The sequence below is a fragment of the Panulirus ornatus genome, chromosome 30, assembly GCF_036320965.1.
Source record: "Panulirus ornatus isolate Po-2019 chromosome 30, ASM3632096v1, whole genome shotgun sequence".
Lineage (NCBI taxonomy): Eukaryota > Metazoa > Arthropoda > Malacostraca > Decapoda > Palinuridae > Panulirus > Panulirus ornatus.
Window position 1 is genome coordinate 22,947,386 of NC_092253.1, and position 27,697 is coordinate 22,975,082.

General features: G+C 35.4%; 1 protein-coding gene across 7 annotated transcripts in view; it reads left to right on the forward strand.

Annotated features, from left to right (window-relative positions):
• LOC139758476 (phosphatidylinositol 3,4,5-trisphosphate 3-phosphatase and dual-specificity protein phosphatase PTEN-like) overlaps nt 1-27,633 on the forward strand; it is a 342,351-nt gene extending 314,718 nt beyond the window's left edge. For 5 of the 7 annotated variants that reach the window (XM_071679944.1, XM_071679939.1, XM_071679941.1 and 2 more), the window contains one exon: nt 368-25,475. Coding sequence is in view for 3 of the 7 variants with exons in the window: in XM_071679941.1 (XP_071536042.1) it covers nt 368-393 (26 nt within the window). In the remaining 4 variants the exon portion in view is untranslated. Of the gene's footprint in view, nt 1-367; nt 25,476-25,983 lie in introns of those variants that run through there. The other 2 variants (XM_071679940.1, XM_071679943.1) reach the window with 1 other exon arrangement.
• Nucleotides 27,634-27,697: the final 64 nt, after the last annotated feature.

The window sequence follows — 27,697 nt, forward strand, 5'->3', positions numbered from 1 at the left end:
AACATACATAGACCAAATTTAGCGTGAAAGATATTTACACATATTTATATCAATGCAATAATACTGGTATATTTGATGTACAATGTTTTCCCTAAAAAGTCCAAAACTCATGCTGATAGATGAAAATCTATTATTGAACATTACTTTGTTAGGTCAAATGGAGTATGTTTGAGAGGACGCTGTAACAAAAACTGCGTATTTCACATTTTTAAAAGTTTTGCTAAGTGATTATATATCAATATTTACAACATGTGACAGCTATTTCAGCAGCAGAATATGGCAAAATTGTAGATGTTGGTGAGTTATTTATAACCATAGTTTAGAGTTTTGTAGACAACAATGTGTGTAACACATTGATTCCTTTCAGCGGAGGGGTCAGAGGTGCTCCTGTGACCCCATTCTTCACCTCTTCTGGGACCTGCTGGGGGAGTGGTTGGCCTCCCCTCACCCCCTCGCCTCACTACTGGCCTCTCAGCTCTGGGCCTCTCAGCTTTAGGTCTCTCAGCTCTGGGTCTCTCAGCTTTGGGCCTTTCATCATTCACATCTGCCAAAGTGAATCTTACAGATTGAAGCCATCCTTCCATTTTTCATCACTTTTTTTTATCACTTGATCATGAACTATATGCACATTAATTGCACATTTGGTTGTGCAAACAGTTGTTCACCAGCACATGGTTTCTATAAGACATTTCTCATTAGCAATATTAATTGTAAAAAATCAACTTTTATGGGAATCTGGGATATATTTAAAAAAAAAGTTAGGGTCTTGATGTGATAAAGGATATTCTTGGGTCAGTTTTTTTTTTTTTCTTTTTGTAATGCCTTCAGCAAGAATGTGGCCTATGATTGAATTAAACCCTTTTATAATAAGGCTAAAGTGTTTTCCTTCACCACATCTACTCTTATAAATGGGCTTGAATTAATACATTTTGTAATTAGGCTAAAGTGTTTTCCTTCACCACATTTGCTCTTATAAGTGGGCTAAAGATACACTTCCTTCATCACTTTTACTTTTAGAATTGGGCTAGAGTCTTTTCTCTCACCATATGACTTTTGTAATTGGGCTAAAGAGTTACTTTCCTCGCCACATCTACCTCTTCTTGGCTTTATGATTTTAGGGAAAAAAGAGACAAATGTTATGTCCTCGTCCAGCACTGTACAGCAGAGGTTGGCTTGCATGAATGTGATATGAGAAATTATTTTTGCCCTAGTATTTTCAGGATTGATAACCTTGTCATTTTCTACAGTGTTTTAAAATGAAATGTATTAGTGACTTACATCACTGAAAATGTTAGTCCAAATTCATAATATTCAGAGTAGTAGAAATGTATCTTGATTTTAATTATATGGAGGGAGCATTTTTATTGTTATTATTATTTTAACATTGAAGTCTTCAATTTCATGTGGCATATAGAATGTCCAAAGTAACTCAGGGCTTATCAGAAATGTATCTAAATTTGATATGTTTAGCTAGTCTTAATGCTCTCAATGGAAAGTGTCTTATCGCTTTCATTTATTGTTGACTTTTTATGTTCATGGCAAACATCCATTATTGTTATTAATATAATTATATATATTTATATATATATATATATATATATATATGACATATATTTTTTTTATACTGTCACAGCTATAGTTTATGTCAGTAGACATACAAGATAAAGTTGTTTGACAAAGTCACCATGGATTGGACATAGGTAAGCCCAAAATTCTTCTGATATTGAATTTTTAATTATTTAGAGCTTTTCTTTTTCCCTAAACCTTTAGAGTTTGGGAAATATTAAGTCATTGCTGTATTGGCCAACACGAAAGGAACGCGAGTATTAGTAAAGAATTTCAGGTGTGGTGGATGCAAAGTGTCTGTGATTGACACTTGAGATCTTTTTCTTTTATATTATGATACTGATTTTCCAAAGTTTAGTCCACAGTTTTCAAAATTTGACCTGTTTCATGATGCATATTTCATATCTCACATAATTTGTCACAAACGGGAGAAATATGAATTAAAGGGGTTTAAACAAATGAATTGTATAGAGTTGAGTGGTATAGCAGTGATCCTAGCAACAGCAATTGTTACCAGTTGAGCTATAACCAATAGTAAGATATTTACTGCATATCTTGAGCATTTTAACCATTTTGATTACTGGCTCACAAAAAGTGCCTGTCTTTTCAGGACTTGCAAAGTTAAAAGAATTTAAAAAATGAAGAAGAATGTGTGATGAGCCATTTAAACAGCCACAGCCATTTAAATCCAACACATCACAGACACTTAAACTATGGCATGAAGCTAGGCATTTGAATCTTAGTGTGCCATTTTTAAACCCAGATTGTTTCCAGTAATCCACACATCATCCTTTGCTTAAGAGCAGTGATCTCTTCTCACCATGGTTATTTGTGGTAACTGAGAGGCTTCTATATTTATGAAAGCTGTTTAGACTTGCTGGTGACACATGGCAACTGTTAATGCTGCTAGGAAGTACTGGCATATTCAAATATGGATGGAAAATATATATATATGGGTTCCATTCTCTTGCAGAGCATACACGTGACACCTCTCCACTGTGCTTGTTTCTAAGTGACTGAGAGCCTTTGAGATTTTTTCCAGAGTTGTGGGTAACATATGGCATCACATGCAACAAGAAAGCATCAGCCTCTTTAAATGTGGGTGGGAAATATGAGAATGCATATAGGTAGGCCCCTTCCTTTCACAGTAAAATGTTTAGAGTGTGCAAGCTACGTAAACAGTACTTGAAGGTCGTCGTTGAGGGTTCTCATAATAGGCTGGTAGTGCACTAGAGCATTGTCCAGTTTTGTAAAATCACACATGATTAAGATAAGAAATAACCCTTTTAAAAGAAATTATTTAACTACACCCAAGAAATTAAACAATATAGAAGATACAGTAACCAAAAATCAGCTGAGGACTAATGAAGAGAGGACTAATGAAGAAACTGAAAATCCTAGGAAGAAAGAATTCTGCCTGTATATTCCCTTTTGTGTCATAGAAGGTAACTAAGAGAGGCAAGAGTTGGGGGTTGAATTCCCCCCACCCTTTTTATATTTCATTTTCTAAAAGATGAAACAGGAGACAAGTATGGAGTACTCATCCAACTTGAAAGCTTGGGTTAGGTTATCTGAATGTGTGTGGCAGTAATAAAGATGAGTAAAAAGAAAAGATAGGGAGTATGTCTGAGGATGTTCTGTCTCTGAGTGAAACATAGCTCAAGGGTGAAAAGGAAGATTGGTTTTGGAATGGCATAGGGGTAAAGTCAGAGCAGGTTTGGGGAATGGGTAGCACTACTGGTGAAGTAGTTGTGGAATCTGTGATAGAATGTTAGGAAGTGCGTTCCACACTGATGTAGGTAAAAATTAATGTGGATGAGATGGGTGATTATTAGTGCCTATGCACCTGGCTGTGGGAAGAAAGGTGATGATAAGCAAGAGTTTGTGACCACTTCAGTTGTTATATCACCAGTTTTGATGCAAGAGATTGAGTATTAGTGGTTGGTAATTTGAATGTGAATGTGAGTAATATGGCAGTTGAAGGTATGATTGGGTGGCATGGAGTATACAGTAAGGTGAATGGAAGTGGTGAACAGCATGTGAAGTTGTATACTGGGAAAGGACGGGTGATTGGGAATACCTGGTTTAAAAAAGAGGGACATGCATAAGTATATAGGGTGAGTAGAAAAGATGATAAATAGGCTTTATTGGATTACATGATAATTGATAGGCATGCAAAAGAGAGACTCTTGAATGTAAATGTGCTGAGAGGGGCATCTGATCATTACTTGGTAGAGGCGAGGGCTAAGATTTGTAGAGGCTTTTTGAAAGAGGAAACAATATAGGTTAGAAGAAAGTGCTGAAAGTAAGTGAGCTTGGAAGAGACTTATGTAAAGGGATGAGGAAACTTTACACTCATGAATGTAGAATTGATAAAGGTTAAGTAATAATAATAATAATAATAATAATAAAACTGCTAATGAGAGAGAAAAGGAGATGTATGTGTGGTACTTAAAGGGAAGGAGTGCAAGGAATTGGGAAATGCATAAGAGAAAGCAGTAGGAGGTCAAGGAAGGTGAAGAAGAGTGTAAGTGATAGTTGGAGAGAGCAAGTATCTGTAAATTTCATGGAGAGTGGGAAAATATTTTGGAAGGAGGTTCATAATGTGAGAAAACAGAGAAGATTGGGAACATTGGTGAAGGGGGCAAATAGAGAAGTAGTAATATGCAGTGAAGAGGAGATGGAGTATTTTGAAGGATTGTTGAATGATTGATGATATGGTGGCAGATGTAGGATTTTTGGTTTGCAGAGATATGCAAAATGAGAGAATCATGGAAGAAGTTTGGTGAAGAGAGAAGAGGTGGTGAAATATCTAGGTATGATGAAATGTGGTAAGGCAGCTGGAGTGGATGGTATTGCCGATGAATTTCTTGAGATAAGGGGTGACTGTTGTTGCTTAGTTAGCTAAGATTGTTTGTGAGAAATACATAGGGAAACATGTGTTGTATGTTGCATTTATGGAACTTAAGAAAGCATATTATAGGGATGCGTTGTGGAAGGTGTCATGATTATTTGGTGCAGGAAGAAGACTATTAGAAGCAGTTAGGGAGTTCTTATCGAGAGAGTAGGGCCTGTGTTCAAGTGGGTAGAAGGGATAAGTTTTCCAGGTGAATGTGGGCATGCAGCCGGGGTTTGTGATGTCAACATGGCTGATTTATCTGTTTATGGTTAGGGTGGTTTGGTAGGTGAATGCAAAGGTCATGGAGAGGGGAGCAAGTATGCAGTCTGCTGGGGGTTGGAGTGCCTGGGAGGTTAGTCAGTTGTTTGCTAATGATAAGGTGCTGATGGCAGATTTGAGTGAGAAATTTCAGAAGCTGGTGTCTAAGTTTAGGAGAATGTGTGAAAGGAGAAATTTGCGAGTAATTGTAAATCAGATGAAGGTTTTTAGGTTTTTTAGTGAAAAGATTAGAGGTTATTTGCATTGTAAGCTTGAACAGAAAGAACTTAAAGCAAGTGGAGTGTTTTAGGTTCCTGGGGGTGGATATAGCAGTAAATGGAACCATGGAAGCTGAAGTGAAATTAGTTTGGTGAGGAAGTAAATGTCTTGGGTGCATTGAGGATATGTGGAAAGAGGTCATTGTCCTTAAGGACAAAGATAGATAGGTATGTTTTATAGTGTATTAGTCATGTTGGTGCTGTATGGATTTGAGGTGTGGGCCTTAGACAGCAATGTATAGGGGAGGGGGTTTGTGTTGGAAATGAAGTTTGTTGCAAGGAGAGTTGATCCAGTGAGATGATAGGGTAAGAGAGAGGTATTGTAAGAGGAGTATGTATGATAGAGATGAAATGGTTGGGACATATGGACAGGATTAATGAGGAAAGGATGACTAAGAGTTTATACACGTCAGAAGTGAATGGAACAAGGAAAAGGGTAAAACCAAGGAGGTGAAAGAATGGAATGAAAGATGTTTTGAAGGCTTAGGACCTGAACATACAAAAGGGTGTGAGACGTGCAAGAAGTAGAGCGAATTGGGGCAATTCATATTGCAGGGGACAACATGTTGTAAGTTGGCTGAACCAGGGCATATGAAGCAGTTGAGGGAGACCACAGAAAGGCCTGTGGCGCCTTGTGTATATGGGGCTAGATAGTGGAAGTGAGCAAAATTGCAAACATGTATGAGGGGATAACATACATTCCAGCAAAAATACCAAAAAAAGAATAAACTTTTTGCAGTGTCTTCCAAACATATGAAGGAAATGTGAAGTATGCCATATAGTGAACAGAGACATAATATCTAACTCAAAGTTTATAGAATGTCGATGAGAACATGACTGTCAAGTAAGAGAAATACTATTTCTGATAAAGATAGTGATATATATGTTATTGTAATATTTTTACATGGAGGAAAAATACAGACAAAGGATGAAGTTAAGCAAGGATGAAATTGATTTAGACCAAAAAATGTTAATGAAAACACATAATCCGGAGAAAGTGATGCTGAATCAAATGAAAGGAAAAATAAAACTTGGTGAAAATGATAATAGTATGAGAAATGAAAGCACAAAACTAAAGTCATAGTATGACAGGAAACAAAAAGGGAAGTGAGGAAAGTTAAGAGAAACCAGTAAATATGGTGAACGACAATATTGCGTGCAGGTAGAATTTAAGAGCAGGTGCAGACACTTCGATGAATGTGAGTGTAATCACCCCAAAATATGTATGAGATCATGTTTCTTTGGAGCATATGATCCCAGAAGATCTCAGGATGAAAATAGAATGTGAATATACACCCCTAGAAATATGTTGTAAGTATGAGAAATATGCAGATTGGGTGATGAATGTAGGGTCACGCATCCAAAGCCCTTAATTGAAACATATATTTGTTCTTAGTATGAAAATGATTAAAAGTGTAAGAAAATGGAGAAATATTGAGTTAAACATTTAAAAGCAATGGAAAATGAGGAAAATATAAGATTTAGAATATAGAACAATGAAAATGCTGAAAGGAAAAGAAAAGATGATCAGTATGAAGATGTATATAGATATGTAGGAAGATTTTAACCGAGACAGAGACCATTTACCCATTTGGCCATTATGCTCAAGCTGAGGAGCCAGCCTCTTGCACAATTCCATCTTCTTTTGAGGCTTGAAACATTCCTGTAGCACTTCATTTGAGATGTTGATGGCTTCAAGGAGCTGCAAGACAATTGCTGATGACACTTGAAAGGGGCCATTTCCACAGTAGTAATCCATGTTGCACAAATTACATAAATGAGCAAGACTGGCACCAGTAAGCACATGGGAGATGGCAAACAATCACCAGCACCATAAAACTCCTGGTGGTGAGTAAACTAATTGTTGTGGTGCAGTGTACATGGGATTTTCATGAAATATTTTTATAACTTTTAATGTTTTGATTTTTTCCTGATTATAAAGGGTTAGCCCCCAAAATTGAAGAAATACATTGTTTTGAATGTCTAGTAGGCTCGAATTACAGATAATTGAGGGTTTACTGTATAATGCATTCAAGACATATAATGATAATATATGATTATTTTGATGAATACTCATGATTTGGCAACATAGGGCTGCTGAGAGTCCCTTTAAACCCGATGCAATTTTCTTACACTTTTTGTTTTTTATGAGTATTTTATGTATTATAATGCATAAATAAAGGTATATATTGCAATGATCATATGCATTGTTTATGATGAGTGTTCATGAGCTGGCAACATGATTAATGCTACTTAGTATCCCTTTAAATCTGGCATTTTAATTTTTCCACTCCCCCTATAGTTCATCATTATGAGTGTAAGGAGCAAGAAATTTGTTACTCTTGAAGTTTATGCCATTGTGCAGGCATCAGGCCATAAATGATACTTTACTTTCATTATTTTACTTTTGCTATCAGATGTTTTGAAGAAATATTGATGATATTGTACGTTTATGGTTTTTCATTGATAAAGAGGTAGAAGAAAAAAAAAGTTTTCGTGTTGTGTTGGGAATTCCCCATGGGAATGTAGCTGAAGATTAATTCCACAACCAATGGGTTAATGAAAACTAAAGGAGGAACTGGAACAAACAGAGAATAAAAAGCGTATGGAAAAAATGGAAATCAACAGAGATGCCACATAAAAACAAAAACAAAAAGGACAAGATATGATTATAGGTATTATGTATCAGCACTGAACAGAGAAGCAGAACAGAACAACAGTGTGAAATAATGTTGATAAGAACGTGAAAAACAGGACAGATCAAGAGGTAAACACGGTAAAGTGAAAAGCAGAAAATTACTGGCCAGAGCATGACTTTTTCAGAAACCCACAAGACTAGGACATGTAAAGAAGAGAGAATCCTTGGAAGATCATATACAGAGATTCCCCAACTTATAAACAGTTTCCATTCCCAGACTTTTTTCATAAGTTGAAATATTTGTAAATTGAAAAATATAAAGAAATATTATACTGAAAATATGCAGATAATCAGAGTGCATTCCTTAACTTGTATGTAATGAATGAACTCCTCACAGTCATCAGCATTGTCACTGAACTTATCCTTCAAGACTCTGTACAAACTTTTAACCTTCTCGTGGACAAGGATATGGCTAATAGGGATACAATGCTGATGCTGGTCCTCAAGCCACACAGTCAAAAGTTTCTCTGCCACAGCATTGACACAGTTCCTCTTTCTAGTAATTATGGTGGACTGTATTGATGCACATCCCTTTACATGCTCAAGAATGGTTAAGGCAGATCTGCTATGGAGTTTCATGCTTCTCAGACCACTTTTTATTCCTAACTGCACCAGCATCAGTTGCATCTCACTTGTGCTCCTCTGACATAATGAGGGTTACTAGAAGGGGGAAAATTAAGAAGAAAAGCCAGCCAGCAAAGAGAAACAACATGCCCATAACCAGAGAGGAAGCAGTTTCTTTGGGGGAAGTGGAGGTGGCTTGCATTGCTCCACAGATAACACAGCATTGTGATGACATGCATGAATCAGCTTTTGCCATACTGTATGAGTAATGTGATGAGTGAAGTGGTGATAGTAGTGTTGACAAAACATAGCCTACATTTACCTTCAAAAGCTCACTGATAATTTTATCATAACATTATTGAAACATGGCTTATTTGAGTTATTAGTAGAAAGGAATACAACAGTCCTGTATCCAGGGATGAAGCAGTGTTCTTTGGAAGCGAAGTTCCTTGGAAGGAAGCGAAAATGGTGTGCGCTGCTCTGAGACCGCAAGTTCTGCCAAAACATAACTGGATTTTAACTTTTTTATGATACCAGTAATATCTTTTTGTTCTCATTTAAGTCACAACGTAATGATATTGGTACCCAAAAAGTGTCTTTGATAAAATTTATGAGGTTTTTTTGGTTGATGACATGGTACCATTGGGATCACTAGCAGACAGTTTAACATTATGATCCATGCTTACCCATGCAGTAAAAGAAGTTGTTGCATTTTCACTATGATACAGGTAAGATTCAGGCATTGTGTAATTCAAATTGGTAATACAGATGTATATTCCATCCATAATTACATTAGGTAACAAGGTCTGTTGGATGACACTTGCCATCCCCCACGATAAATCTTAGATATGGGCCCATAACGTACTTTATATGAAAGTTTCAGTAGTTTTAATTTTCCTTTCAATTGTAAATGATTACTCATGTTATGTCTTGAGTTTTGTTGTTTGATTAGTAAGCATCTCTTTCTCAGTCCCTTTAATGTCCTTAGGCCTCTGTAAAACTGAGGTTGAGTGTTATATGAGATTTATGATAAATGAAGGATATTTTGGCGAAAAATTTTGGTTTGATGGTTACATAAGATTTCTGGTTGCTCGAGCATATATGATAGTTCCATGGTTCAATCATATGTAGAATGAGGAAATTATTATTTTATTAAGTTTGTTTGTAAGTACAGGGGTTCATATGTCTAACATTTGTGGCTTGGGGACTCCCTATACTGTATATTGTTACAATGGGTCCTCACATAATGATGGGGTTTTGGTCTCAACAATTTGTTGTTATAGCAGAACACCTTTATAGGAGTAATTCAAACATGTTTTGAGGGGGGGGGTATGTTCCAGACCAAAAATTTCCCCAATCTAATTCTCATGTATGGACTATACCTGCAACATCTTTGATTACCAGCATTATATCACACTCTGTCATGGTGTAGATAAGACTTTCTAATTCAGCAACTGTTGCCATTTCACTGGTGAATTGGATAATATTTTGTGATTCTTACTTAGAATACTGGGGATGAGGGATTGAAGTAAGAGGTGTTGGGGATGGAGTGAACAGTTTGTCAAGCCTTCCAAAATAAGTTTATCCATATCAGTGATATTAATATTTGTTGATGTATTTGGACATAATATTTCCTTTCTAAATATTTTCAAGTTCATTAGCTATCACATTTATGGCACATTCTGATCATGAAAACTTGTTTTTTTTTATAAGATGACCATCAGTGGCTGTAATACATTAAGAAGCTAATGTTATTTGTTTTGATATCATTATAAAAGGAATTGAATTGAAAAACCTTTCAATGAACTTAGTTATTGCATTATTAATTATTAAGTAAATAGATTTAAAAAGAATATGAATTTTCTTAAAATCTGTTGCTGTTAGGAAAACTTAATGTTGTTCTATGAATTTCTATCCCAACTCTCATATGTCTGTATCCTGAAACATTGCTTTGTAAGCAGTCATTCTGCAGGGAACCCTGTCTTTAAATTCTGATGAGTGAAAACTCTGAAATCAAAGTAAATTACATCAATGAATACTTGAGGAATAACAGCACTGCCCAAATGAACAGAATTTTGGTTTAATGAAAAGTGAAGGATGAAGCAACCGTGGAACAATTTGAAGCATTCAGAGCAGATGAATCGGAATTCAGACAGGGAGGTGTAGCAATATGTGTCCATATTGAGCTAGAAGGAAAACAGATATTGTTATGAAAATGAGACTGAAGTATTTAGCAATTTACTGGTAAACCACAGACCGACAAAAGTGAACAGAATGATAGATCTTATTTTTACGAATTATATGGCTCTTTTTTCAGATATAGAAAAGTAAGTGATACAAGTCTGTCAGATCACAGAAACTTAGAAATCACAACAGCATGAATGTGAAAATGAGTTCATATGAATGTGATATAGCCACAGAGGACAGCAGCAGGTTTGGTGATATGACTTTTCACCAGCAACAAATCAGACTGGAGAGAGATCATCAAAAGGATTTTGAACACAAATTAAAATGAGATCTTCAGTTGCAGTAACCTAGTCACAGACGCAAGAATACACTATGAAAGATATGGACAAATAATCAGCGAGTTGAAACCAAAGGAAAAGAAAAAAAGTGTTCCATAGAAGATGCCAAGGAATAAAAAAAAAAATTGGATGAAGAAAAGAAGGGCATGGAAAAGTAAAAGATAGCAACAAAGAAGGCAAAAACCAAAGAGATGTATGAGAAAATGAAGAATACAGATGTGGAAATAATAAAATCACATAGAAGAGAACAGGAAATGAATGAAGAGAATTATACAAAACATAGATACTCATTGCGACTTTTAAGTACACGAGTAAAGCAAAAAATCGATGAATCAGATATATGACTCTTTAAGGTGGGAGAAAAGTATGAAAGTGACCCCAGGGAGCTATGCATAATGTTAATTGAACAATATAAATCAGTATTCAGCTCAAAATGCAGGGAGAAATTATATGATGACCTGTTTAACGAACAAGGTGAAAATGCACTCATTGATTTTGAGATGCCAGAAGATGATGTACTGTAATCAGCTCAGTGAAAATTCAGCACTGGGACCAGGTGGAATCCCAGCCATGTGCCCCAAGAAGAGAAAGACAGCTATAGCAAAACCAGTAATGTAATTGTTGAGTTGAAGTGTGAATGAAAACTAAATTTGCAGACTCGCTAAATAGCATTTGTAACAACAATTCACAGAGGATGATCCAAGCTAGTACCCTAATAATATTGACTTTCTTTGTAATAGAGATCTTTGAAAGTGATAAAAGGACTCATATTAGAACATCAAATCAAGAACAGCCACGTTCATAAAGGCCAGCATAGATTTGCATTAGGAAAAAATACATAAACCGAATTATTAGTTCATTACTGTGACATGAAAATTTAAGTATAGAAAGACAAAGGACATGTTTTTCTTGATTTTGTAATAGTATGTGACTAATTTAACAACAGAATTTTTTACTAGAGAAGGTGACTAAACTAGACATAAATGGGAAGATCAGAAAATGAATTAAAGAGTTTCCAATTAACAGAAAGTTCAAGGTACAATAGTGTCAAATACAACTGGTTCTGTAAAAGATGTTCTATCTAGGATACCAAGGGGAGTGGTGTTACTCTCAGTACTGTTTCTAATGATAGTATCAGACATCAACAGTGAAGTAAAGGAAATCACAATAAGGAGTTTTGCTGATGACGCCAGGATAAGCAAGAGCAGAGTGATTGGATCAGAAGACATGCTCTACAGCTGAGCAGAGATGAACCTGACTGAATTAGATAAAGCTGACTTTGTGCAAATGATATATGGAACAGATAAGAATACATCATTGACACCTTATAAAGGCACAACACAAAAAGTGATAGTAAGTGGAACAATTAAAAAAAATATGGGTGTCAACATACATGAGAATCTAGACTTTGGAGAACGTTTTGAGATGATGATGCTAGTAAGCCAGGTTATTAGAAGTATTATTTTGAAATGTTTTACTACAAGAGACAGAACACTGTTGCTGAAAATGTTTGAAACATACCTAAGAAGCAAACTTGAATAATGATGTGTTGTATGGTCATCAGGAAAACAAATAAAGAAATTAGAGAGGATCTAGAAGCACTACACCAGCAAAATAAAAGGAACACATGAACTACCTTGAAAGGCTAAAAGAACTGCAACTATATAGCTTAGAAGGAGGGAAGGAGAGAAAGATATATGGCAAGCTATCAATCCATGCATGGCAACGAATTAAAGTTGTTAAGAAAATATATTAAATTTTAAAGCGTCTTGACAAGTAAGATACAAAGTTATTAAATCTTTATGATAATGGTAGTAGCATCAATGGGGTGGTCTCAGTCACAACAGAGAAGTAAAAGAAAGCTTACTAATATGCTTTGCTGATGTTAGTAGAGTAGGCAAAAGGACAGGTTAAGGAGCAGATCAAAAAGATATGCAAAATACCTGGATATAATCTAAAAATATGCAGAACTGAGCATGGTAGATGCAAATAAATATGCCATGGAAGAAATGATAGGCCATAGGAACATCAGCAGTACATTTGTGACATCATATAAAAGTTCAGCAAGGAAAGTGGCAGAAAGTGAAACAAACATCAGAGATATTTGAGTCACTATAAATGAGAAACCAGAATTCAAAGAACACATTGAAAGGATATCACTCAAGCCAATTAATGAGCGGTATTATTATAAGAACTTTCACTACAGGAGACAGAAAATCATTGATGAATATTTTTATGTGAACATAATTAGCAAAATTGAATACTGCTGTGTGATTTATGGTCACAGAGAATAAAGAAATAATTCAAAAGTACTTGAAGGGGATGTAGCACATGAATTACTGTGTGAGGTTAAAAGAAGTGGAAATATATTGCCTAGAAAGAAGAGAAAAATTTATGATAATGTATGCATGGCATCTACTTGAAGGGATAAAGGGCTTGATGAGTTTAGATTCCTCTCAGGAAGGAAGAAACAAAATTGTTAGGTTTGCAAGAATACTTTGGAAAATATGTAAATCAAACAGAAATGTATTAGAGCCCATAAATGAAAATGGAAAAATTTCTATATACTAAGAAGAAAAATAAGAAATATGCAAAGAATCATTATAGAAACAATTAAAGGAAAACTTGATATATTGCTGAAGTCAGTTCTGTGTGAATCCAGGATTAATGATTATGTAATGAGCATGGCAGTAGAGAGAAACAGTATAGTTGTTCATCAAGGATGAGATGCAGTGAGTGCTATGTGCTAGCCATGCCTTTTGGCAAAATGTCATTGTAGGTACTGTATATCTCTTTCATGCACATGTGAAAATACACACACACACACACACAGACACAGAAGATATGTAATACAGCTTTTATGGTTGAATTATGAATGACCTATTCAGGACTGCAAATAAATGTTGACTTATTGTGTTGTACTCTGACATATATTGTGAGTCTAAAAAAGCCCCAAACTAGTTCTACATGTGCTAGACAGTCCCATGGACCTAGGTTTATGTCGGCAAATTGTGTTCTGAGGCTACCTCTAGCCGTTTCATACAAGGTAGGAAATGAAATATTAGTGTAACCTTCAACACATATAGACTTATGCTGCCACTGAATATATCTCAACAGAGTTAGCGGACTGATTATTTTCCGGTGTTGGTTAATCCTTGAGAGTGCTAAATCCCGACATTTTTGTGTTTTAAGGTTGTTGTGTGAAAATTAAGAATAGTCAAGTGTAAACTTGTTTGTATGACTATGTATTTGGAGACAATATGCAAGAGTGTACATTGTATGTTACATATAACTTTAATCTCAAAAGAAAATAGTTTAGACTATTTATGGTACCATTCTTTATCATGTTATGATAGTGATCAAATGTAGTAGCAGGGTGGTGTTTGTGAGGCTGATGAATCAGAATATAAGAAGCCTTAGAGAGCAATTCTTGTAACACTCCCAAATGTACTCATCATGAATATACTAATTTTTTATGAATTTTAATGTAAATAGATTGTGTGTAATGAATAATGTAGGAACTAAGAAGTTAGCTAACATGACCTTGTGTTATTTATATAAGAAATCATTATAGATGGCTGCAAATGTTATGCATGGTATTCTTAATATTTTAGTAAAGTCATTCAGTAACTTCATCAAAATCTGTAATGGTTATCACCTCCTTCTGTTTAACTATGTAATACTTAATTTCTGTGTGTGTAGAAACACTGATTCCCAGTCAGTTTTTGAATGTTAAATATGAAGGAATGTGATCCTTTATTTGTTGTTACATGCATGTATATCATTAATGTATGTAATGCACCATCAAAGTTTATATCAGTTTGCTGTAGACAGAGCTCATGCTGGCTGATGTTCTTTTATTGATAGTGAATGTTGTCCAAGTACAAACTTCTGATGACGTAATGACTCTAGAAGGCTTACAAAGCAGAGGCTCATAGGCTTGTTGAAGCACTTTGCCGAACATTAGTATTGTTGTGGCTGCATTTGAAAACTTCCACATTCATTTGCATCATTGATGGTTTTTGAGAATCATTCTTATCTTTTTGAAAAACTTGATAGCTCTATTATTGCTACTAGAGTGATGTTCTTAAAGTGTGATATAAGGCAAAGATATCAAGGTTTGCATTGTTAAGAAGAATGTTTCCCCAGGTAGCGAGTGGAAATGAACTGGTCACCAATAGATAGATTTTTCCAGTACTGCCATTTTTATGTAATTTGCTTCAAAGAAGCTTGGATAAAGGGTAGAACAATAACATTTGAATCACCTCAAGATGAAATTAGATAAGTTTTTTCTAATTCATATGAAATGATTTTTGTAAACTCTGGATTAAGTTGGTTATCCTTCATTTTACTTGATTTTAAGTTATTATCAAGATTGATTAGAGAATTATTGAAACATTCAATATATGTTATGAAATTAGCAAAGTTTAGTCAGCGATAGAGAATTATTAAAGTTTTATCAGTAATTATCATAGGGTTATTGAATTATCAAGATTTGTTATTTATTTAAGATTTGTTATTTTATCATTAAGGTATTATCAGGATAATTTTACATATTCACCAATATATTATCAAAATTGTTTGACAAAATTATTATATTGTCAAAATTTGAAATTAAATAAATGAAGGATTATCAGGATTTATTAGTTTTTAAAACATAGTTGGGAATGATTGTAGAATTTATTAAAATATGATTAAGGTTTGTTTTAAGATTATTAGAATATGATACCATACAATATTAACAGGGTGCATTATTGAATTTAATACTGCTGAAATCTTGAAAGGCATGAGCTAGTTTTAATGCCATCTGATATCCATTTTTTATTCCATTTTCTCATGTTTTATCCATTGAAGAAAATAAATCATGGTTAATTTTACTGTGGATTTCATATGAAGGTACAATATTGATACATGATCAAGCCAAAGGTGTCCCTTGTCTTTGCTGACTGCTGGAAACGCAACTATTGCAATTTATTTGAGTTTGTTTTTGCTATAGTTGAACTGACCTTGTTAACTTTTATTCATTTGCATTTTACAACAGCTGTAACATATAAGAATTGGTAGTTACTGGTCTTTCACCTGCTGAATTCTTATGATCTAATCATACCTTTCTTTTCGTGGGTAAACAGATAGAACAGGAGCTTTGTAGTAATATATTTGAAGTATTGGTTTTATATTCTGAGCTGTTTTAAACTAGACAAACTTTAGTAATCATACCCAACATGTTCTGATTCAAGGATTTTTGGGAATTTGGCATATATTTTCTTTTCTTTCAAACTATTCGCCATTTCCCGCATTAGGGAGGTATATTGCAGTGCAAGGAAATAGACAAGGAATGGCCCAACCCACCCACATACACATGTATATGCATAAACACCCATATATGTACATTTACATACATATACATACACAGACAAATACATATATACATATATACACATATATACACATGTACATATTCAAACTTGCTGCCTTCATTCATTCCCATTGCCACCCCACCACACATGAAATAGCATCCCCCTCCAGCTAAATAGCCATATCATTCCAGTTCACTTTATTCCTTGCACACCCTTCACCTTCCTTTATGTTCAGGCCTCGATCGCTCAAAGTCTTTTTTACTCCATCATTCCAGTTTGGTCTCCCGTCTCTCCGTGTTCCTTCCACCTCTGACACATACATCCTCTTTGTCAATCTTTCCTCACTCATTCTCGCCATGTGTCCAAACCATTTTAACACATCCTCCTCTGCTCTCTCAACCACACTCTTTTTATTACCACACATCTCAATTATCCTTTCATTATATACCCGATCAAGACACCTCACACCACATATTGTCCTCAGACATTTCATTTCCAACACATCCACCCTCCTTCGTACAGCCTTATCTATAGCCCATGCCTCGCAACCATATAACATTGTTGGAACCACTATTCCCTCAGACATACCCATTTTTGCTCTCCGAGATAATGTTCTCGCCTTCCACACATTCTTCTACACTCCTAGAACCCTCGCCCCCTCCCCCACCCTGTGACTCACTTCTGCTTCCATGGTTCCATCCGCTGCTAAGTCCAGTCCCAGATATCTAAAACACTTCACTTTCTCCAGTTTTTCTCCATTCAAACTTTACCTCCCAATTGACTTGTCCCTCAACCCTACCGAACCTAATAACCTTGCTCTTATTCGCATTTTCTCTCAACTTTCTCCTTTCACATACTTTTTTGTTTAGGGAAGCAGTGCGTGCATGTGTGAGAGAAGTTTGTGGCATGCAGGAGGTGGGCAAGTAGAAAGGGGTAGAGGAATGGGATGACAAAGGAAAGAGATGTTTAGTTGTTACTTACAGAGAAGGAGTGCAAAAGATTGAAAGATGTACAAGAGAAAGTGGTAGAGTTCAAGAGGAAGGTGCAGAGATTGAAAAAGAGGGCAAATGAGAGTTGGGGTGGCAAGTATTAGAAAACTAAAGGGAGAATAAGATGTTTTTGAATGATGTTAATAGTTTTGAGAAAAACAAGAGAACAAATGGTAATATCAGTGAAGGAGGCAAATGGGGAAGTGGTAACAGGCAGTGGTAAAATTAAGAGTAGATAGAGTGAGTACTTTGAAGGTTTGTTGAATGTGTTTGACAATAGGATGGCAAATGTAGGGTGTTTGGGTTGGGGAGATATGCAACATGAGAGGGTCTTAGAAAGTGGTTTGGTGAAAATTAATTTTGCCAATCCTCTGGCACTTTACCATTAACCATACATGTTTGAAAGATCCTATCTGTCCAATTAACAATGCAATCACCCTTTTAAGAAATTCAGTTGCAGTCCCATCCACTCCAGCTGCTTTCTGCACTTCATCTAATGCAGGGCTTTCGCCTTATCTTCTCTTTTCAACATACCCCTCAGTATGATTCACTCACTTCACATACCTTCACTTCCAAAACATCCACATCTACCATGTTGTCAATGAACACATTCAGCATTCCCTCAAAATGTTCACTCTATCCTCTCTTCATCTCATTTCTGCCAGACTACTTCCCAATTTGTTCCCCTTCTCTGATGTTTTCATTACTTTTTTCTTACTGTTAACCTTCCTCCAAAACATTTTCTTCTTCTCCTTGGAGTTTGCTGATACACGTTCACACTAAATCACATTTGCCTTCTTTTACAACCCGTGTACCTTCCTCTTGATCTCATTTCACTTTCTCTTGGACTTCTCCCAGTCACTTACACTCCTTCCTTTCAAATAATGCATATGTCTTTTTAGTTTAAGCATTTATATTGGCCCTAAGGTGATCAAAACTTTCATTGGTAGCTTTTTACTGTTTTGATTATCGGATGTTCTTTAATGAGCATTTTCAAACAGTAACTATGTTTCTTCAGCAGTACTGACTGACTGACTGAATTGTTAAAATTCATATTACATATAATATTGTCCAAAGAGAAAGAATACATTAACTAAACCTGACTGACAAAATATGATGTACCCTTACTAGGAATCAGTAATAATGAGTACTGTCGAATGTGTGTTCAGGGAAAAAAGTATCCATCTATCAAGAGGCAGATAGTGTATGTACAGGCACATGATAAAGCATATACTTTAGTTACCAATCAAGGACACATAGAATTTAGGACACACAGTAATGTGTGTTCCTGCCTATAGAGGGGGCAGGTATAGTACCAACAGGCACACAATTGAATATGTATATACATAATGAGGGGCAATTGGGATATAGGGAGGCACACAATAAAGCATGTGCCCATGTATCATGAGGCACATAAGAGTATGTAGAAGCATACAGTAAATCCACCTACCTAATGATAGGTACAGAGATAAAAGAAACACAAAACAACAGAGCTCATATGAACAGTTCTTGCCTATGAAATGTCTTCCCCTATATTCATGTCAGGCATTATGTCATATGCTAGTATGCCTTTGCTAGTACAAGAACTAATCCTTTACCATGTCAAACATTCTTTGTGAAGTGCCCTCTCCTACATCACATCATGTAGCACAGCACTTACTGACATGCCTTGGCCTGTTCAATATCTAATTTTGTAACATCTTATACGGTGCTCTCTCATATCAAGTAGCAAGTGCATGCTAACATACCTTGTTCCATATAATGTCTAGTTCTATAATGTGTCAAACATTGTTTATATCGTGCCCTCTCCTTTATCACACCAAGTAGCACAGTGCATTCTAACTTGCCTTGATCTGTACAATATCTGTTTCAGTAACATGTCTAACATTGCCCCTATAGTGACTCCTTGATCTTGTCAATCATCAGTGCCTAGTGACATATCTCATTACAGTATTTGGTTACATTTATCAGCATTTAAAGATAGTGTTTGTAATGCACAAGTGAAGGTTGTTGAATTAGGATATGATATTGTTTTTTCTAGATATTTTTTTTTTTCTGATTTGCATGGGACAAAATCTTGTTAGCAGGGATTGAGTTTTTGTCTTGGAAAAGGTTTTTAGAATAAATGCCAAAAAAAAAATCACATTAGTTCATCTTTGAAAAGTCTGTTTAAGAGTTTAAAATTTCCAGTGAAAAAAAAAAAATAGACAGTTACCTGCCTAAGGAGAGGCACTTAGGATCCAGAGAAACCCTTAACCCATAAACAGCACCTGTCATCATATGCTGATCCTTATGAGGGCTGCAGCCATCAAACCATGATGATCTAATTTTTCCCACCTCTGAATGTGTATAGGATTCATTTTGACTTTAATATCCTAAAGAGGTTTCTTCTGTCATTAATTAGGCTTGGCTTAAAAAAAGAAAAAACTTCAGTACCCCAGTATAGATTGCTGGATGATTTAAGTCATAAAGAGGAATTCTTATTGTAAACATTAAGTAGTAAAGAATGTGAAGAAGAATAACAAGTGAAATGAGAAGAAATGTGACTTAGTGGGAGGAAGGAGGAGGGAGGCCTGCACAAGATTCTATCACCCTCATGATTGCTCTGTGTTTACTCTTTTATAGAGCTCATTACATAAAAACTGTGCCTAATATTCATGGTTGTAATTCTTAAGTGATTGGTGATGAAACTGATGATAGCAAAGAGAAAATATTTCAAGTATATTTTGATTGTTGAATATTGATTATAGTCAGGTACATAGTGTATTATGTAGTGAGCATAATGTAATGTAAGTACTTATTTTATATTATTCACCACCAGTGCTGTGCCCATGTAAGAAATACAAGCAGAGTTTGATTTACGAGCAAAGTTTGATGCAGATGAACAGAACCTCCATATCCTCCCATTTTATCTCATGGTAAAGAAATATTACCAAGACATGTTGGCCACACTCCCGCCTCCAGCTCACTTTCATCATGCATAGTGCATAGTGTAATATTTCTGATTAAGAAATAAGATTAGACATAGAAAGAAACATAAGCTCCAGATTCTTTTCTTCTATAATGAGCTGTTATACATACCAGTCAAACCCCAACCTCCTACTTACTTAGCACTCCACCAGGCTGACATAAAGATAGTATATCAGTTTTTATGCATATATTTTTTTATTGCATTTCAATTTTAAAAGGGGAATTTTTTTCTTTTTCTTTTTCTTTTTTTTCACATGGTGATGAGGTTTTAGAACCAATACTACTGTATAGGGATTGATAAGCATGTATCAGTATTTAGAGAGGCACATGGGTACAAACAGCGTAACCTTTTCAGGACATTTGTCCTTAGCTAAGGCAGGCATAGTAGGGTGCTATTGTCCTCAGTCTAGCAATGTGTTCTCCTGCCAAAAGTTGAATTCCATGTGTACTGGAGGCTATATTGCCCAGCCCTATATAGATGGCACCTCAAACAAAGGATGACTCAGTGGAGCTGCCCATACGCCTCAGTATCCCAGTAGTGATGACCACATTAAGCTGCTGAACACTTTTTCTAAGGTCTTGCCACATCTGTGGCACCCACCAACAACCATTGTGCCCAGCACCATGCCCATGCCACCTGTACTTAAAGTTAGCCAGTCTAGTAATGTATTTTTTCTGAACCAGGAATCTTTCACTTGTAATTCATAGAAAAAATGAGTTTTGATTTTTTTTTTTTTTTTTTTTGTACGTGATCACATGAATCAGAAAGTTTCAAAACTTTTTGTACTTTTAGGTTGGCCAGTTTAGTAAATAATGTTTTTTCCAAAACAAGGTATGGTTAATTCTTAACTCATAAGAAGATATATTGGTTTTTTATATTTTGTGCCCTTTTCAATGTCAAAAAAAAAGAAAAAATGATTTTGCTGATTTTTTGCACACAAGAAATGCCTTAAAAGCAGTTGCATAAATTAAGTGTTAATTATAATCTTGCTCATTATGCTCATATACAGAGGCACTTAACTACAGACAACCCTTCATTGAGCTTGTACTGCTTGCCAAAGGGTACTTAGGGAACAGTCACATCCTCATAAAGCATGTACACACCTATAGAGGGACACTTATGATACAGGTAGATCCTCATTTGGTATGTACTTTCCCATGGAGGGGCACATGCAATATTGACAAAATCATTATGAACATGAACTTGGAGATAGAAGAGGAACATGGGATATGGAGAGACATAAATATGCATCTCCCAGCAAAGTATATTTTGATGGGTCTTGCCTATCATGTCATCTCCAGTATGTGTGTCAAACTCCAGTGCATACTGACATGCATTTTACTTGTGCAGTTCTTACACCTTTGATGTGACAGCACCAAGTATGTGCTGGCATCTCTCTTTGTGTACAATGATTTGACCTTAACAAGTTAAACAGCACAAAGTATGCTGATTTATCTCTGCCTATACAGTGTCTTGTGACATGTCAAGCAGCACAATGCATGTGAACAGATTTTGGTCAGTACAGTATCTTCATCTGTAATATGTCAAGAACATCACTAACTGTACTAAGTTTATTCATATGTTGTGACAAATAGCGCACAAGATGTATTGTCCAAGAGAGATTAAGCCAATGGAAGATCTCAACAATGGAAAAGTTTTCCAAGCCATAATCATTGCCATAGAGTCTTCACTTAGTATGGAAAACTTCAGGTAGCTTATGTTGAAGTAAATCCTCCTCCCCTTCATTTTCTGTATAAAAGCTAAATGATAAGAGGACAAATAATGGATTAGTGAAGAAAGACAATTTTAAGCTTGTGAATCAACTAGACCCCACCTTCCTTTGTCCAGCCTACTTTTCCTCAGAAAGTCAAGTTACATTTGATGACCATTGAGATTTGAGAATGGAGCTTAGCAGGGGACATCACCAGCAACGAGGGTCAGTATGACGTCAGTATTGGGAATAGAGGGATAACAGCTTAGCAATTGATTAGTGAATTGTTTTTGGGTAGAATATAACACCTCTCCATGACACATTATAGCTAGTATACATTTGCTTGCTTTAATGTGCCTGTGGCACTGTTTGTTATGTGACTTCTCAACCATATAGAGGAATACATGGTGAGGGCAGTTGATGGTTCTGGATCAAAACCATGCTTTTCACATACTCAAACTAGCATATTTAGAGGTCTTAATGAAGGCATATATTAGTTGAGTCTGTAGTATTTTTGTGCTAAGGTCTTCACATACACACACACATGTAGAACTGCAGTTTTGTTAAGGTGTGCAGTATTGAAGATGAGGAATATGAATAATCATACCAGTTTGGTAAAATACAAGTCAATGAAATTTTAGCCCTTTGATTTACTGCTGGTTTTGGATGAACAAGACAAAGCTAGGCCAACTTGTGCAGCTGAACATTTTAGGTTAGCACTTAGAGAAGGTTTCATGATGTTTTAATGGAACTCTATAAACTTACCATAAGTGTTATGAGCTATGATAAGTCACAAACTTCTATTTCATTATTTGCTAATAGTCCCTACCACCAACCCACTCATCCTCAAGTAGAAAAGTAAATCATGGTGTCACCCTGTAGAAGTCACATTGGCTGAAGTGCACCAGATCAAACCACCTTTATTGAGCAGAGAATACACACTGATCATGCCATCATCCCACCATCAACTTCTGCAGATTGCATACTAAATGATCATGCCACCATCCCACCATCAGTTACCAGAGATTGTACAACAGAAACTGCTAAAGATTGTGCACTAATCATTATCTGAAAGATATCACCCACTGGTTGAACTTGCTAATTCACCCACCACTAACTAGAAGAGATCACACCTTGGTTAGTTGTGCCATTCAATGTACCGTCATCTGATGGACTTAATATAATGGTTGTAGATGCCTTTCTGCTGTGAGTAGAGATTGAGTGTCACTCGCAAAACTCACCCTCCCACTATCAGCTTATAGAGATTACAAACTGATAATACCCCAGAACTACCCATCATCAGGTATGAAAGATTACACACCAATCATTAATGTTGCCAGCTTATGCACCATAACTAATGAAGATGGCATACTAACTATTCATGTCACTAATTTCCCCTCTATCAATTCATCAGATGACATACTGACAGATCATGCCACCAACTGCCCTACCATCATTAAGTATGTCGCACACAATCACCAGTCATGCCACCAACTATTCACTGGCACTTAGTACAGATGGTATATTAAATATTACACCTCCAAGCTATTCACTATTGGTTAGCACAAAAGTTGCATTACCTAGTCACGACATTAAACCACCCACCATCACCAAGTGTAGATGGCACTTATTAGTGCCACCAACTTTCCCACCATCATCTAGTACAAATGACATACTAAATAGCCTTACCAACTTCTTATATCAACAGTTGTATTGCATAGTTGACACTTCAGCCAGTCATTCCACCATCAACCAGCACAGATGGCATACCATGAGTTTACCCACCTTTAATAAGGCATCTTAATCGATGACACCACCAGTACACCCTCCAGTTACTAGAATAGGTGTCACATTAGCTGTTCATGCCATAAGTCCTCTACACTTGGTATAAATGGTACTATCATCATGCTATTAACCTACCTATCTACAGTTATTAGTGACTGAATACTAACTGATGACCATGCAGTCTAGCCACTTATTATCAGAAGGTAAAGATAGCACAACTGATTGTACCACCAGATAAAGATGGCATACTAACTGATCGTACCATTATTTAGTAGCCTGCTGTTTGTTTTGTTTTATTAAATCATTGTTGCACAGTAATTAAAGCTGGCATCAAGAAACAAAGTTTTGATTTTAATTTGTTGCTGTAAAATGAATTTACTTACGAGTGTAAGTCATTAAGATGATTTTCTGTTTCAGTGTAATATATCTGTGATGAAATCACCACCAAAGATAGTGTTGATCTTATTTAGATTCATACAAGAAATATCTGCACTTTATTATTAAAATTCCAAAACAGGAAATTTACCCACCAAGAAATATGCTAACCAAAATTTTCAGTTGCAAGCAGCAGCCCAAGTGCCTCAGGAGTCAGTGTGATTATTATGGCATTTTTTTCACTATAAATATGTGACTCTGAGATTCTGGCATCTAACTAAATTGTTTTCTGTGTTTGTATAACTTGATATCATATGGCCTTCTATCTTAGCGTATGTGTTGGGTTCAGATAAACATATATGCATTCATTTATAGATGCTTTGTCGCCATCTCCCGCGTCAGCGAGGCAGCGCAAGGAAACAGACGAAAGAATGGCCCAACCCACACAATACTCATGTACACACACACACGTCCACACACGCAAATATACACATTTATAGATAATACAGAATAGAACAACTCATAAATGTTTTGAAAAGGTTTTGGTTCAGTTCATTGAAAGGCTCTTGGCTAGTGATTCTGGATTTCCTGAAGAAAGTGATGTCTGTGTTTGTTGAGAGGTTATTGCCTTGATATACATTTATTTAACAGGTGTGAGTGACAGGTTATTTGTTGACAGTTAAGATATAATGTTTATTATCTGAATCTGTGGATTATCTCCTAAGAACGGTAGTTTCACAGTTCTATGTGGCTGCAATAATCACTCAGTCTTAGGTTCACTGCCATTGCAGTTGAAGAACTAACACAAAGAACAGGAGTTATATGGTACTGACATGTGTTTTACACTTCCACTGTTTATTTATAAGAAGAATGTCCTACAATTGGAAGGCAGTCAATGCTGTTGTGAAAGGTTTATTTGTCATTATGATCATGGCTGGTAAAGTATACACAGAAATTTTACATGCTAATTTGTCAAGATTTTTTTTTTAATTAAAATTTGTCAGACTTTGTCATATTTTGTGGATGATAAGAGTTTTGGTATTATAGAAAAAAGGTTGTGTAGATATCTTTTACTTGCCATGCTAATGATATTCTTCTGGTTTCCCTTTCCCCTGCCCCATCCCAAAGGTGGCAATGGAGTGTGTGATAATCACTACTGTATATTGTACATATATTTTGAGATCTCATGATGCCGTACTAATTGTTCAAGGTATGATAGACTAATATTAATAGCTGAGAGTGATGTACAGGTTCTTAAATGGTGAAACATCACTGAAAAGATATTTTGTAAATTTCGTACTACTAGAGGTTCATACTTTCTGTAGAACATGTTGATTTGTGATATGGTTAGTCAGTTTAAGCCTTCATTGGCTATCAGTTATGATATTATTGTTAGTTGTCTCTATGAGGAGATGGCTAGTTTTCATGGGGGCTTTTAATTACTATCAATGTCACATTTAACTGAATTCAGATCCTCATTAAAGATGTTTATATTGAAACTGACTTTATCTCTCCTTTTGTATTATGTGCCCTATGACAGTTCTCTTTTATATTCTTTGTTTTAGAGTTACCATACAAGGAATTTTCACACCTCATCAGAATGTCCTTGTGTGCATCTCATTGAGCTTTCTCAGACTAGATGCATGTTGTAGATATGCATGACTTTTACTGGCAATGCTTGGATTTTTGCTAAGAAAAGCAATTACACTGCATGCTCTTGTAATGATTACTTCACCTATATTGATTATTGCATATATCTGTTGCTAATTTTGAGTGAGTGAAACCATTCTTGGCACTAGATGTACTTTATCTCATAATCATTCTCGTCAAGGATGAAATTGCACATTAGAAACTAATTTGCAAAAAAATTTGATCTTACTGATACATGTTGAATGTGAATCATCTTACTTTATTATGCATGTAACAATGTTGAATGTAGCAGAGAGGTTTGATTATTTGTATAATGAAATGCGCTTTATAAGTAACCCCAGAGCTTTGATTTTCCAGGGGAGTCTACCTACTTGTGAGCACGCGAAGCTTTGGCTGAGTTTTTTGGCTTGGCATTGTGTACCTGACCCTCAGAAGTGATGCATGTAGGATTTTCCCCACACCTCTGGTGCTCGTCATCCTCACTCTGTGTATGCCACCTACATCCAAGTCCAAGCCATCCATGGCCATTGTTGTTGGCATTGAAAGGAATTCCCAGAGCCTGCCTGTCTTACATGCAAACATTGTGATGAGCAACTGACTATCCCATCAACTCCATTTGTACATTTATGCATGGTACTTGTGAACAAGTTGAAGGTTTAAGAATTTAAGAATCTGTTTGAACTTTGTTTTATTTTAAAGTGAACTTGCTTTAGATATAAAAATTTATTTCATATTGTAGGCTATGCACCTGTTGCTTTGACATGAGGTGTTTATCAGAATCATTTGCATGTCAGTTGAATTATTTAAAGCATTTATTGACAGTATATTTTATATGCATAATATTTAATTGCAAATCAGTCTTGATTTAAAGGAAAAGGATATATGTATATATATATTCATATTTCATGAGAGAAGATATGGCACATATATAGTAGTAAACAAAAGGCAAATGAAGCTTTTGAACTGTTTTATGAGCCATTGTCAACTGTTATACCTGATTTTTCTAGTGGTGAAACTTCAAGTCACAGTCATGGTAGACAACTTGTCTGGAAGAGACAGGGAGGGAGTACCTTTGTTTTGGCTTGTGTTATATATTTCTAAGTCAACTGAAAAGTACACTGTCAGATTGTAAAAATTATCAGTAAGCTATTTATAATCTGAAATTTATCACCACAGTTAAAAATCTTTTTGGTTTTGTCTTTGAACAACCACTCTCATTGAATTTACCACTTGAAATCATCCATAAAAGTGCAGTATGTAGCAATAAGTTTGCTTATAGGTTAATCTAAGGGTTTAATTTGTGAAGACAAAGTGTTGCACCATCATTTTGCCTTCATAAAAGCAGTGAAGTCAAATTTGTCATGTTGATGGTTAACATACTCTTTATCTTTGCTGATATGCAAAATCATGACATCCTTGATATTAGAAGTCTGATTTCAGAAAAAAAAATTTGAGCAGTAGTGTCAACAATTTTAACTGAATGTATATATTATCTCTGACCCTGTTATGCAAGTTATACATATTTGCAATGAAATTTATGTATACAAGTATATCTTTAATCCAGTGTATCAGCCATATGGGAGTATGCCATTGATGAGAATATTTTTCTGTTGTTTCTCTAAGGTTTTGCTATTAGTTTTTATTACTGATCTCCCAGTACTTGAAGACAAGAAAGTAGTGTATTGATTACAAAATATTTGTTTTTACTATTTTGTTTGTATCAAATCTTTCGGTACTTAAAAAAGGGTAAGCTGTTGATAGATTACTGAAAATAATGCTGATGAGAGCTTCTATAATATTGAGTTCATGCTTTAAGAAAGCAAATCTTGATATGTGAAAATATTTGTATGTAATTGAAAAGGATCATTTAAGTTAATGTATAGCTAGTGTGACTGTTCAAGTTGGTATCTTACAAATATTTTAAAGTAGTTACTATTTTTTTACTTATTTTAGTTTAGTTTTGATTAGAAAAGTACAAACTATTGTTAGAGGCTCTAGTATTGTGCATTTGGTAAGTCACTTATATATATATATATATATATATATATATATATATATATATATATATATA